The 12,309-nt window shown below is 45.2% G+C and overlaps 1 protein-coding gene across 1 annotated transcript in view; it reads right to left on the bottom strand.

Annotated features, from left to right (window-relative positions):
• The window catches only part of LOC142368543 (H-2 class II histocompatibility antigen, E-S beta chain-like), a 32,344-nt gene extending 25,386 nt beyond the window's left edge, over window positions 1–6,958 (bottom strand). The window contains exons 1-4 of the mRNA XM_075450742.1: window positions 6,852–6,958; window positions 5,748–6,020; window positions 3,997–4,210; window positions 2,954–3,021 (exon numbers count right to left, since the gene is read on the bottom strand). Of these exons, the coding sequence (XP_075306857.1) occupies window positions 2,954–3,021; window positions 3,997–4,210; window positions 5,748–6,020; window positions 6,852–6,906 (610 nt within the window). The 5' untranslated portion in view covers window positions 6,907–6,958. The remainder of the gene's footprint in view (window positions 1–2,953; window positions 3,022–3,996; window positions 4,211–5,747; window positions 6,021–6,851) is intronic.
• Between the last annotated feature and the right edge of the window lie 5,351 nt (window positions 6,959–12,309).

The following is a 12,309-nucleotide window of genomic DNA, read 5'->3' as shown; positions in this document are numbered from 1 at the left end:
GAGTCAGACAGGTGAGAGACAGACAGGTGAGAGACAGACGGGTGATAGACAGACAGGTGAGAGACAGACGGGTGAGAGACAGACGGGTGAGAGACAGACGGGTGAGAGACAGACGGGTGAGAGTCAGACAGGTGAGAGTCAGACGGGTGAGACACAGACAGGTGAGAGACAGACAGGTGAGAGTCAGACAGGTGAGAGACAGACGGGTGATAGACAGACAGGTGAGAGACAGACGGGTGATAGACAGACAGGTGAGAGACAGACGGGTGAGAGACAGACGGGTGAGAGACAGACGGGTGAGAGACAGACAGGTGAGAGACAGACAGGTGAGAGTCAGACAGGTGAGAGACAGACGGGTGATAGACAGACAGGTGAGAGACAGACAGGTGAGAGACAGACGGGTGAGACACAGACAGGTGAGAGACAGACAGGTGAGAGTCAGACGGGTGAGACACAGACAGGTGAGAGACAGACAGGTGAGAGACAGACAGGTGAGAGACAGACAGGTGAGAGACAGACGGGTGAGAGACAGACGGGTGAGAGACAGACGGGTGAGAGACAGAAAGGTCAGAGACAGACAGGTGAGAGTCAGACAGGTGAGAGTCAGACAGGTGAGAGACAGACGGGTGAGAGACAGACGGGTGAGAGACAGACAGGTGAGAGTCAGACAGGTGAGAGACAGACGGGTGAGAGACAGACAGGTGAGAGACAGACGGGTGAGAGACAGACGGGTGAGAGACAGACGGGTGAGAGTCAGACGGGTGAGAGTCAGACAGGTGAGAGACAGACAGGTGAGAGACAGACGGGTGAGAGTCAAACAGGTGAGAGACAGACGGGTGAGAGACAGACGGGTGAGAGACAGACGGGTGAGAGTCAGACAGTCAGACGGGTGAGAGACAGACGGGTGAGAGTCAGACGGGTGAGAGTCAGACAGGTGAGAGACAGACAGGTGAGAGACAGACGGGTGAGAGACAGACGGGTGAGAGTCAGACAGGTGAGAGACAGACAGGTGAGAGACAGACGGGTGAGAGACAGACAGTCAGACGGGTGAGAGACAGACGGGTGAGAGACAGACAGGTGAGAGTCAGACGGGTGAGAGACAGACAGGTGAGAGACAGACGGGTGAGAGACAGACGGGTGAGAGTCAGACGGGTGAGAGTCAGACAGGTGAGAGACAGACGGGTGAGAGACAGACGGGTGAGAGACAGACGGGTGAGAGACAGACGGGTGAGAGACAGACGGGTGAGAGTCAGACAGGTGAGAGACAGACAGTCAGACGGGTGAGAGACAGACGGGTGAGAGTCAGACAGTCAGACGGGTGAGAGACAGACGGGTGAGAGTCAGACAGTCAGACGGGTGAGAGACAGACGGGTGAGAGTCAGACAGTCAGACGGGTGAGAGACAGACGGGTGAGAGTCAGACAGTCAGACGGGTGAGAGACAGACGGGTGAGAGTCAGACAGGTGAGAGTCAGACAGTCAGACGGGTGAGAGACAGACGGGTGAGAGACAGACAGGTGAGAGTCAGACAGTCAGACGGGTGAGAGACAGACGGGTGAGAGACAGACGGGTGAGAGACAGACAGGTGAGAGTCAGACGGGTGAGAGACAGACGGGTGAGAGACAGACGGGTGAGAGTCAGACAGGTGAGAGACAGACAGGTGAGAGTCAGACAGTCAGACGGGTGAGAGACAGACGGGTGAGAGTCAGACAGTCAGACGGGTGAGAGACAGACGGGTGAGAGTCAGACAGGTGAGAGACAGACAGGTGAGAGTCAGACAGGTGAGAGTCAGACAGTCAGACGGGTGAGAGACAGACGGGTGAGAGACAGACAGGTGAGAGACAGACAGGTGAGAGTCAGACGGGTGAGAGACAGACGGGTGAGAGACAGACGGGTGAGAGTCAGACAGGTGAGAGTCAGACAGGTGAGAGTCAGACAGTCAGACGGGTGAGAGACAGACGGGTGAGAGACAGACGGGTGAGAGTCAGACAGTCAGACGGGTGAGAGACAGACGGGTGAGAGTCAGACAGGTGAGAGACAGACAGGTGAGAGACAGACAGGTGAGAGTCAGACAGGTGAGAGTCAGACAGTCAGACGGGTGAGAGACAGACGGGTGAGAGACAGACGGGTGAGAGTCAGACAGGTGAGAGACAGACAGGTGACAGTCAGACAGTCAGACGGGTGAGAGACAGACGGGTGAGAGACAGACGGGTGAGAGACAGACGGGTGAGAGACAGACGGGTGAGAGACAGACGGGTGAGAGACAGACGGGTGAGAGACAGTCAGGTGAGAGACAGACGGGTGATAGACAGACAGGTGAGAGACAGACAGACAGGTGAGAGACAGATGGGTGAGAGACAGACAGGTGATAGACAGACAGACAGGTGAGAGACAGACGGGTGAGAGACAGACGGGTGAGAGACAGACGGGTGAGAGTCAGACGGGTGAGAGTCAGACGGGTGAGAGACAGACGGGTGAGAGACAGACGGGTGAGAGACAGACAGACAGGTGATAGACAGACGGGTGAGAGACAGACGGGTGAGAGACAGACGGGTGGGAGACAGACGGGTGAGAGACAGACGGGTGAGAGACAGACGGGTGAGAGACAGACGGGTGAGAGACAGACAGGTGAGAGACAGACAGGTGAGACACAGACAGGTGAGAGTCAGACAGGTGAGAGACAGACGGGTGAGACACAGACGGGTGAGAGACAGACGGGTGAGAGACAGACAGACAGGTGATAGACAGACGGGTGAGAGACAGACGGGTGAGAGACAGACGGGTGAGAGACAGACGGGTGAGAGACAGACAGGTGAGAGACAGACAGGTGAGAGACAGACGGGTGAGAGACAGACAGGTGAGACACAGACAGGTGAGAGTCAGACAGGTGAGAGACAGACGGGTGAGACACAGACGGGTGAGAGACAGACGGGTGAGAGACAGACAGGTATTTACCCCAGTCAGTAATCAGAGGTTCCTGCAGGCTGGCGTGTTCCACCTTACAGGAGATCTTCTCTCCTGACCTGCAGCAACACAAACCAACATCACTGATTCTGACAGAACTCTGTAAACTGGATCAGACTGGATCCAACCGGACCTGACCGGATCAGACTGGATCTAACCGGACCTGACCGGATCAGACTGGATCTAACCGGACCGGACCTGATCAGACTGGATCTAACCGGATCAGACTGGATCTAACCGGATCAGGCTGGATCTAGCTGGACCTGACCGGATCAGACTGGATCTAACCGGACCGGACCTGATCAGACTGGATCTAACCGGATCAGACTGGATCTAACCGGATCAGACTGGATCTAACCGGACCGGACCTGATCAGACTGGATCTAACCGGATCAGACTGGATCTAACCGGATCAGGCTGGATCTAGCTGGACCTGACCTGATCAGACTGGATCTAGCCGGACCTGATCAGACTGGATCTAACCGGATTAGGCTGGATCAGACTGGATCTAACGGGACCTGACCTGATCAGGCTGGATCTAACTGGACCTGACTGGATCAGACTGGATCTAACCGGACCTGATCAGACTGGATCTAACCGGACCTGATCAGACTGGATCTAACCGGACCTGACTGGATCAGACTGGATCTAACCGGATCAGGCTGGATCTAACCGGACCTGACTGGATCAGACTGGATCTGGCCGGACCTGATCAGACTGGATCTAACCGGATCTGGCTCGATCAGAACTCTCAAACTGAACAAAAACTGATCTTTTAAGTATTTTAACTCTTTAAACTAAGTCAGAAACATGTTGTAATAGTTCTGAATTCCAGTCAGAATTAATGCTTCTGGTCCTGGTTCTGGTTCTGGTCCTGGTTCTGGTTCTGGTTCTGTTTCTGTTTCTGTTTCTGGTTCTGGTTCTGGTTCTGGTTCTGGTCCTGCTCCTGGTTCTGGTTTTGGTTCTGGTCCTGCTCCTGGTTCTGGTTTTGGTTCTGGTTCTGTTTCTGGTTGTGGTCCTGGTTCTGGACTCACCTGGGCGTGTACTCCAGGTGTGACTGGATCTGGTAGTACCAGTCACCGTCCTCCATCTCCTCGGTGGAAGTGACATCAGAGGTGACTTCCTGTCCGTCTCTGAGCCAGCTCACCTTGATGGTTTTGGGGTAGAAGTCGTAGACTCTGCAGAGCAACATGGCGGCATGGCGCCCAGCAGAGGGCGCCGTGGAGTACAGCCTGACAGTCGGCTTCACTGGACACACAGAGGAGGTTTATTGGACCGATGAGGTCACTGATCGGGTTCATGTGCTGACAGACGTGCACAGTTTATGGATCCCAACGCAGATAAAAGTGCACGAGGAGGACAATAAAGTTTAGTTTGAATCCACAGAAGCATCAGCAGGAGGCGACAGAAACAATGAGAGGCTGCATGAGCCTCGTCAGTTTAATAAAGTTTAATAATCTGAACAAACTCATCTGTAAACATCTGGAGAATAAAGATAAATACATGTAAACACATGTAAATAAAGATATATAAAAGTAAATAAAGAAAAATAAAGATAAATAAATGTAAATAAAGATAAATAAATAAAGATAAAAAAAATGTGAATAAAGATAAACATTAACTCAGTTCAGCTGATATAAAACATTAATTATGTTTAATTCACATTTTCCTGAGTATGAACTATTGATCAGGTAACATTTAATCACTTTATTGTAGCTTTTATTCATCGTATTTAACATGATTTCTTTGATCTTTTTGAATAAATCTGGACTTTAATGAAAGTTTCTGTCAGTGCCAGAGTCCGGCCACCAGGGGGCGACGCACACCTGCAGATATGTGTAATAAATCCGGTGCAGAAGAAGAGAAGCTGTAGAATATGTGAGTGTGATCACAGCCCTTTTACAGACAGCCGTTCCACTTCCTATTCTCCCCATTATAAAAAATTTGGCTGCAGTTCAGTTGATTTTCTCTGGGGGCGCTGGCGAGCAAGTGCAGAATGACCATTTTCCATAGGGCTGGCGCTAATAACTCAAAAAATGTCCCCGCTAACGGATGAAACCTTAAAATATTACTGTGGTTTCTGACAGAGGGATGTGGATTTATATCGAAAGTACAATAACCTGGGAGTTATAGCTTTCTGTTTTCTTACAGGTCTGGCATTTGCGAGTCAGTCTCCACTAGCATCTAGCTAACGGAATCTGAAGAACGCACGGCAGATTACGACCGGCTGCTTTACGGCACTCGTCCACTGTGCCAGAGTGCTAACCTGGTGCTGCTAACAACAACCAAAGCTAAACCAGAGGCTAGTCAGAGAGTATGTAAAAGGGCTGTGCTGAAATCTGTAACTATTTGAGCTAACCCCTCTCTGCTAGCTCAGCGCTAGGACTGACCATGCCGTAAAGTGATGCCACATGCGTGACGTCACTCGGGATGCAATACTGACAATCAATGTGTATTTTAAACAAATCTTGTGAGTCTAAAAAATCAAACCAAGTGCCGATTGAAAGGATAATTTATCCTGCCTTTAGGAAAATGAAAATGAAAAAATATAAAAAATTCTATCAAAAGCAATGGCTGGATCTAAGGTGGATCTCATAGTATCACCATAGAGTTCGGCGTGCTCTGCACTGCTTCGTTGGCGCCCCTAGAGTGCAGTACCACCCGGAAATAGCCGCCAGTTTTCCCTCTCCTCATAATAGAGACTCTCTGATGTGATTGAACTCAGCAGCTGATCTGCAGTCAGTTCAGTCTGAGGAAGAGAAGAAGATCTCACACAAACACTCACCTGATTTAGACAGAATGTTCCTGTACCAGTTCCCAATGTTGTGTAGGCAGTACCTCTCCTTCTCACCCCTCATCCCAGCCAGGTATGCTTTATCATTGTTCCAGTAATCGGCCTGTTTCATTCCGTATTCAGTGTATCCGACAAACTTCCCCAAACTGCTGCTGAACCTGTTGATCTCCAGCTGGTTGTAGAAATATGACCTGATGAACTCGATGTCCTTCAGCTCAGTCGAGTTAAACACACAGCGATCCACACCATATACCAGAAATCCATCTGAGGAACAGATCAGAGTACTGATCAGTAATCAGAGTATTGATCAGAGTATTGATCAGAGTATTGATCAGTAATCAGAGTATTTATCAGTAATCAGAGTATTAATCAGAGTATTGATCAGAGTATTGCTCAGTAATCAGAGTATTGATCAGAGTATTGATCAGTAATCAGAGTATTGATCAGAGTATTGATCAGTAATTAGAGTATTGATCAGTAATCAGAGTACTGATCAGTAATCAGAGTTTTGATCAGTAATCAAAGTAATAATCAGTAATCAGAGTATTGATCAGAGTATTAATCAGAGTATTGATCAGTAATCAAAGTATTGATAAGTAATCAAAGTATTGATCAGTAATCAAAGTATTAATCAGTAATCAGAGTATTAATCAGAGTATTAATCAGAGTACTGATCAGATTATTGATCAGTAATCAGAGTATTGATCAGTAATCAGAGTATTGCTCAGAGTATTGCTCAGTAATCAGAGTATTGATCAGTAATCAGAGTATTGCTCAGAGTATTGATCAGTAATCAGAGTATTGATCAGAGTATTAATCAGTAATCAGAGTACTGATCAGAGTACTGATCAGAGTATTGATCAGTAATCAGAGTACTGATCAGAGTATTGATCAGTAATCAGAGTCTTGATCAGAGTATTGATCAGTAATCAGAGTATTAATCAGTAATCAGAGTATTGATCAGTAATCAGAGTATTGATCAGAGTATTAATCAGTAATCAGAGTACTGATCAGAGTACTGATCAGAGTATTGATCAGAGTATTGATCAGTAATCAGAGTATTGATCAGAGTACTGATCAGAGTATTGATCCTACCTGCTGTGTAGACGGTGATGAAGAGGAGGCAGAGGCAGAGGAAGGGTGAAGCCATGTCTCTCTCTGTGTGTTCAGCTGACAAACACTGACTCGGTGTGACTGAGAGCTGCTCTATAAGCGGAGGAAACGGTCACATGACGCAGCGTCATCAGTTGCCAGGTAGAGCACTCTGACAGAAGTCTGCTGAGCTGCAGATCAGATGAAGGCGACTGTAACGTCCTTATAAACTCCTTTAATGTTGCTGTGGGAGTCACACAGAGAAACAGCTGACTGTGGGAGACATTACGGTCATTTGCAGACGCTTTTTTTTTTTAAACTCTCTTTATTGAATTTTCTCTTTTTGAACACACAACAGAACAGTCATACAGACACCATACACATTTACACATACACATTTACATATAAAAGTAATTTAAGTAATATTGGCTTACACATCTCATCAATTTAGAAATAAGATTATACATATTTATATATATCCAATCATATATACACAAAACAAAATAATAATAATAATAATAATAATAATAATAATAGCAATAGTAATAAAGAAATCTGATGAAAGAAAATAATTAAATAAATTAACATAACATAAATAAAAAAATAAATAAAAATTCTTTCCTTCTATTGGGGTTTAAGAGCACATCAAAAGCTTGCTGTCAGACTAAGTGTTGTGGTTAAAATAGTCAATAAACGGCTGCCAAATTCTGTAGAACTTTCTTTCCTGATTTTTCAGTGAGAATCTGATTTTCTCCAGCTCTAAATGTCTCATAACATCTGTCATAAGATTTGAATAAGTTGGGGGTGTCTTATATTTCCAGTTGAGTAGTATCAGTCTTCGTGCAAGTAAACTGACAAAAGAAACCATACTATGTTCTATACTGTTTTTCGCCACACTTGAATCAATAATTCCTAGAACCGCCACTAAAGGATCTTTATTAATAGGTCTACGTAATATATTTGATAGCATCTGAAAAATATTGTCCCAGTAATTTGACAGCTTTTGGCAGCTCCAGAACATATGACCCAGTGTTGCAGGTCCAAGTCCACATCTGTCACATGAAGGATCTACTGAGGGAAATATTTTATGAAGTTTTTGTTTTGACCAGTGTAAACGGTGCATAATTTTAAATTGCAGGAGACCATGTCTTGCACATATTGAAGAACTATGAGTTTGTGCTAGGGCTGACTGCCATTGTTCTTCCGTGATCCCCTTCCCAAGGTCATCCTGCCAAGCTATCTTCAGATGATCCATGGTAGGTTTACCTGCCAGGTTTGACAAACTTTCGTATATATTGGATATCCCTCTCTTTTTAACAGGGTCTTGCATAAGTATCAAGTCCTTGCAGACGCTTTTAACCAAAGCGACTTACAATAAGTGCGTTGAACATCGGTAGGCAAAAGAACTTCAGGTCACAAGAAATCATAAGTGCATTTCCTTCTAATACCAAACAGCTAAGAGCAAAACTAGTGCTAGAGTAAGTGCGATAACCAACCAGCCTCTCACCAACTGCACACCAGTCACAGCGGGGTGGGGATGCAAACCCTGGTTCGGGTAGGGGGAGAAATAAATCAGGTAAGATAGGCAGGAATGGGATGCAAACCCTGGTTCCCTGGTACCCTGGAGACCAGATAAAGGAGCATTACACATAAATCAGTGTGTAGAACATCAGAAAGTTTCTTTATTCAGCAGTTTTTATTCAGGTTTCTGCTGTTTGTTTCTCTTTGGTGATGATTCATCTTTTTGTTCATACTTCCTTGTTGGCAGCTCTCTGTTGTTTTTCTGTTTTAGCTCAGTTTGGCTTCTTTAGTCTGTATAAATCTAGTCTTTGGTTGTCCCCCATAATGTGATTATAACTCCTGAACCTCCCTGTAATAAGACAGCTGCAAATAAGAAATAATGAACGAGTGAATTTATTAATATAATAATTATAAAGACTAATAATGGGCTCATCAGGAATAAACAGAGCTCATAGAGTTTTAGTGGCTAAAAATGAAAATTATAAATAAATATGAATATATGTCCAAATATGAGAAGAGTTTGAAAACAGTCAGAGGCACTGAGCCTTAGGAAAGCCCACAGATGATGGATGGCCTGTCTGTAGGTAATTGTAATTCCTGAAACCTCTGCCTGGTTTTTGCCTCGACAGATAAATTTGGAAAATGCCTTCTTCAAGTCCAGGTTGATTTTTTTGGACAGATATAATGGGGGCCTTAGTAAAGGGTATATATGTAACAGAGACAGTTATGCAGTGTGTATAGCACTGTCGACATGTTGATGTATATTTCTTTTTTATATAATTACCCAAAATATGTTTAAAACGTTATAATTTATGTGTGTGCCCCATATTTGTCATGTGGGACTGTTCTCCTTTGTCCTTGTACCTGTGGGTCTCTTTAGCCCCTTTCACACTGCGACCCGCTACCTTAGCGGGTCCAAATTGCACCTTCGACCCGCGTCGAGCAATGGGAACGCTTGGCGTGTTGGTGACCCGTGTCGCCTGAAGCCGAGTTCAGGGGGCGTGGCCTAGTGGCAGAGCGTCACACGAAACACATGAAATGCTGGGCGTGTACAATGACGTAGGCACAAGCCATGCGTCGGAGGTAGGGTGAAATACACCTTGAGGACTCGTTTTTGCAATTGTATATGCAGTTCATGGAGATGTTATTTTACGGGGTGTGGATGGTTACAACGTGGGATGCCGCCGAAGAACATATGCGGAGAATACAAGAGCACTATAGTCCCCGACATGTGGCGGTAAATAACGTCCTCTGCTCGGAGGCTGAGGAGCTCGCGGACCTCCTTGTCTCCCCAGTTGGCCATCTTCAAAAATGTCTCCAACTTGATGTAGGCTAAAACAGAGAAAAACTTCTCCTCACCTGTCGCTGTTGTTCTGAATCAGTTGTCCATTCTGTCTTTTAAACTCCTCACGTCACGTCACGCCCACGTCCGACCCGCGTCAATTGCGTTCACACCAAACTCGGCTCGGCAAAAAGACTAGGGTCCGACGCGGGTCGGAAGGCGAGTCGAGTTGACGCGGCAGCCCGGGTCGGCAGTGTGAACGCAACAGCGGACACGCTAAATTCGTGCATTAAACGCGGGTTATTCCTCAGTGTGAAAGGGGCTTTTGAGTGCAGCACCCCCCTTTATAAGCCATCCCATGAGGATTCCAAATCTGACATCATTTTGATATTACAACTTTGTTTTGACCGCAAAATTCAAGATGACTGAGGACAACTGCCTGAACTTTACTCCAGCAGCACTTGACTCTCTTGTTGACAGCACTGTAGTTTCAATGCGTACAGCACTGGACAATGTTGCCCCTCTGAAAAGGAAGGTAATCAGTCAGAAGAGGCTGGCTCCTTGGTATAATTCACAGCTGCGTGCTTTAAAGCAGACTGCAAGAAAGCTGGAGAGACAGTGGCGTTCCTCTAATTTAGAAGAGTCTCAGTTAGTCTGGAAAGATAGTTTAATAACGTATAAGAAAGCCCTTCGTAAAGCTAGAACTGCTTATTATTCATCATTGATAGAAGAGAATAAGAATAATCCCAGGTTTAGCTTCAGCACTGTAGCCAGTCTGACTAAGAGTCCGAGCTCTGCTGAGCCAGTTATTCCTTTAACTCTCAGCAGTGATGATTTCATGAGCTTCTTTATTAATAAAATTGTTTCTATCAGAGAGAAGATTGATGGAGTCCTTCCCACTATTATCAGTGATGTATCATCAAGTACAGCAGCCTTAGAAGTATCTTTAGAACCTGATTTATATTTAGACGGCTTCTGCCCAGTTGATCTCTCTGAACTAACAACAGCAATAGTCTCTTCTAAACCATCAACTTGTGTTTTAGACCCAATCCCAACCAGACTGTTCAAGGAGGTTTTCCCCTTAATTGACACTTCCATATTGGATTTGATCAATCTGTCTTTGTTGACAGGATATGTACCTCAGACTTTTAAGGTTGCTGTAATTAAACCTTTACTTAAAAAACCTACTCTTGATTCAGAAGTGTTGGCTCATTATAGACCTATATCCAATCTCCCTTTTATGTCTAAAGTTCTTGAAAACATAGTTGCAGCTCAGCTTTGTGATCACTTACACAGAAATAATCTGTTTGAAGAGTTTCAGTCAGGATTCAGAGTGCATCATAGCACAGAAACTGCACTGCTGAAAGTTACCACTGATCTCCTCTTAGCCTCTGATAGCGGACTTGTGTCTGTGCTTGTCCTGTTGGATCTCAGTGCTGCATTTGATACGGTCGATCACAGTATCTTATTACACAGACTTGAACATGTTATTGGGATTAAAGGAACTGCATTAGGCTGGTTTAAGTCATATTTATCTGATAGATTTCAGTTTGTTCTTGTAAATGAAGAATCTTCCTCACACACCAGAGTAAGTCATGGAGTTCCCCAGGGTTCTGTGCTTGGACCGATTCTTTTCACTTTATACATGCTTCCATTAGGTAACATTATCAGACAGCATGGTATAAATTTCCATTGCTATGCTGATGATACTCAGCTGTACTTATCTATAAAACCAGATGAACCCAATAGGTTGGTCAGACTACAAGCATGTCTTAAAGACATAAAGACCTGGATGACTCAGAACTGTCTGCTTCTAAATTCAGACAAACTGAAGTCGTTATCTTTGGACCTGAGCGTTTCAGGGAGAAATTGTCTAGCTATATAGTTACTCTAGATGGTATTTCCTTGGCTTCTAGTTCTACAGTGAGGAACCTTGGAGTTATTTTTGACCAGAACTTATCATTTGACTCGCATATAAAACAGGTTTCTAGGACTGCCTTCTTTCACCTTCGTAATATTGTTAAAATCAGGAACATCTTGTCTCAGAGTGATGCAGAAAAACTGCTCCATGCATTTGTTACTTCAAGATTGGACTACTGTAATTCTTTATTATTGGGCTGTCCCACATATTCTCTGAAAAGCCTTCAGTTGATCCAAAATGCTGCAGCCAGAGTTCTGATGAGAACTAACAGGAGAGATCATATTTCTCCAGTTTTAGCTTCTCTTCATTGGCTCCCTGTTAAATTCAGAATAGAATTTAAGATTCTTCTCCTTACATATAAAGCTCTTAATGACCGAGCTCCATCATATCTTAAAGATCTCATTGTAAGATATTTTCCTAACAGAGCACTTCGTTCCCAAACTGCAGGTTTACTTGAGGTTCCCAGAGTTTCTAAAAGTAGAATGGGAGGCAGAGCCTTCAGTTATCAGGCCCCTCTCTTGTGGAATAAACTGCCAGTAAATGTCCGGGAAGCAGACACCCTTTCCACTTTTAAGACCAGGCTTAAAACTTTCCTTTCTGATAAAGCTTATAGTTAGGGATGGCTCATTATTATGGTCATTAACTTGTGTTTCCCTGTTCCAACAGATATCCTTTGAATGGTGTTACAGTGCCCCCCCCCCTTTCTGTCTTCTCAAACCCCAGCTGGTGGAGGCGGA

Source organism: Odontesthes bonariensis, chromosome 19 (genome assembly GCF_027942865.1).
Source record: "Odontesthes bonariensis isolate fOdoBon6 chromosome 19, fOdoBon6.hap1, whole genome shotgun sequence".
NCBI classification, from domain to species: domain Eukaryota; kingdom Metazoa; phylum Chordata; class Actinopteri; order Atheriniformes; family Atherinopsidae; genus Odontesthes; species Odontesthes bonariensis.
The sequence above is the reverse complement of the archived record's forward strand: the minus strand, read 5'-3'. Positions and strand labels throughout refer to the sequence as shown.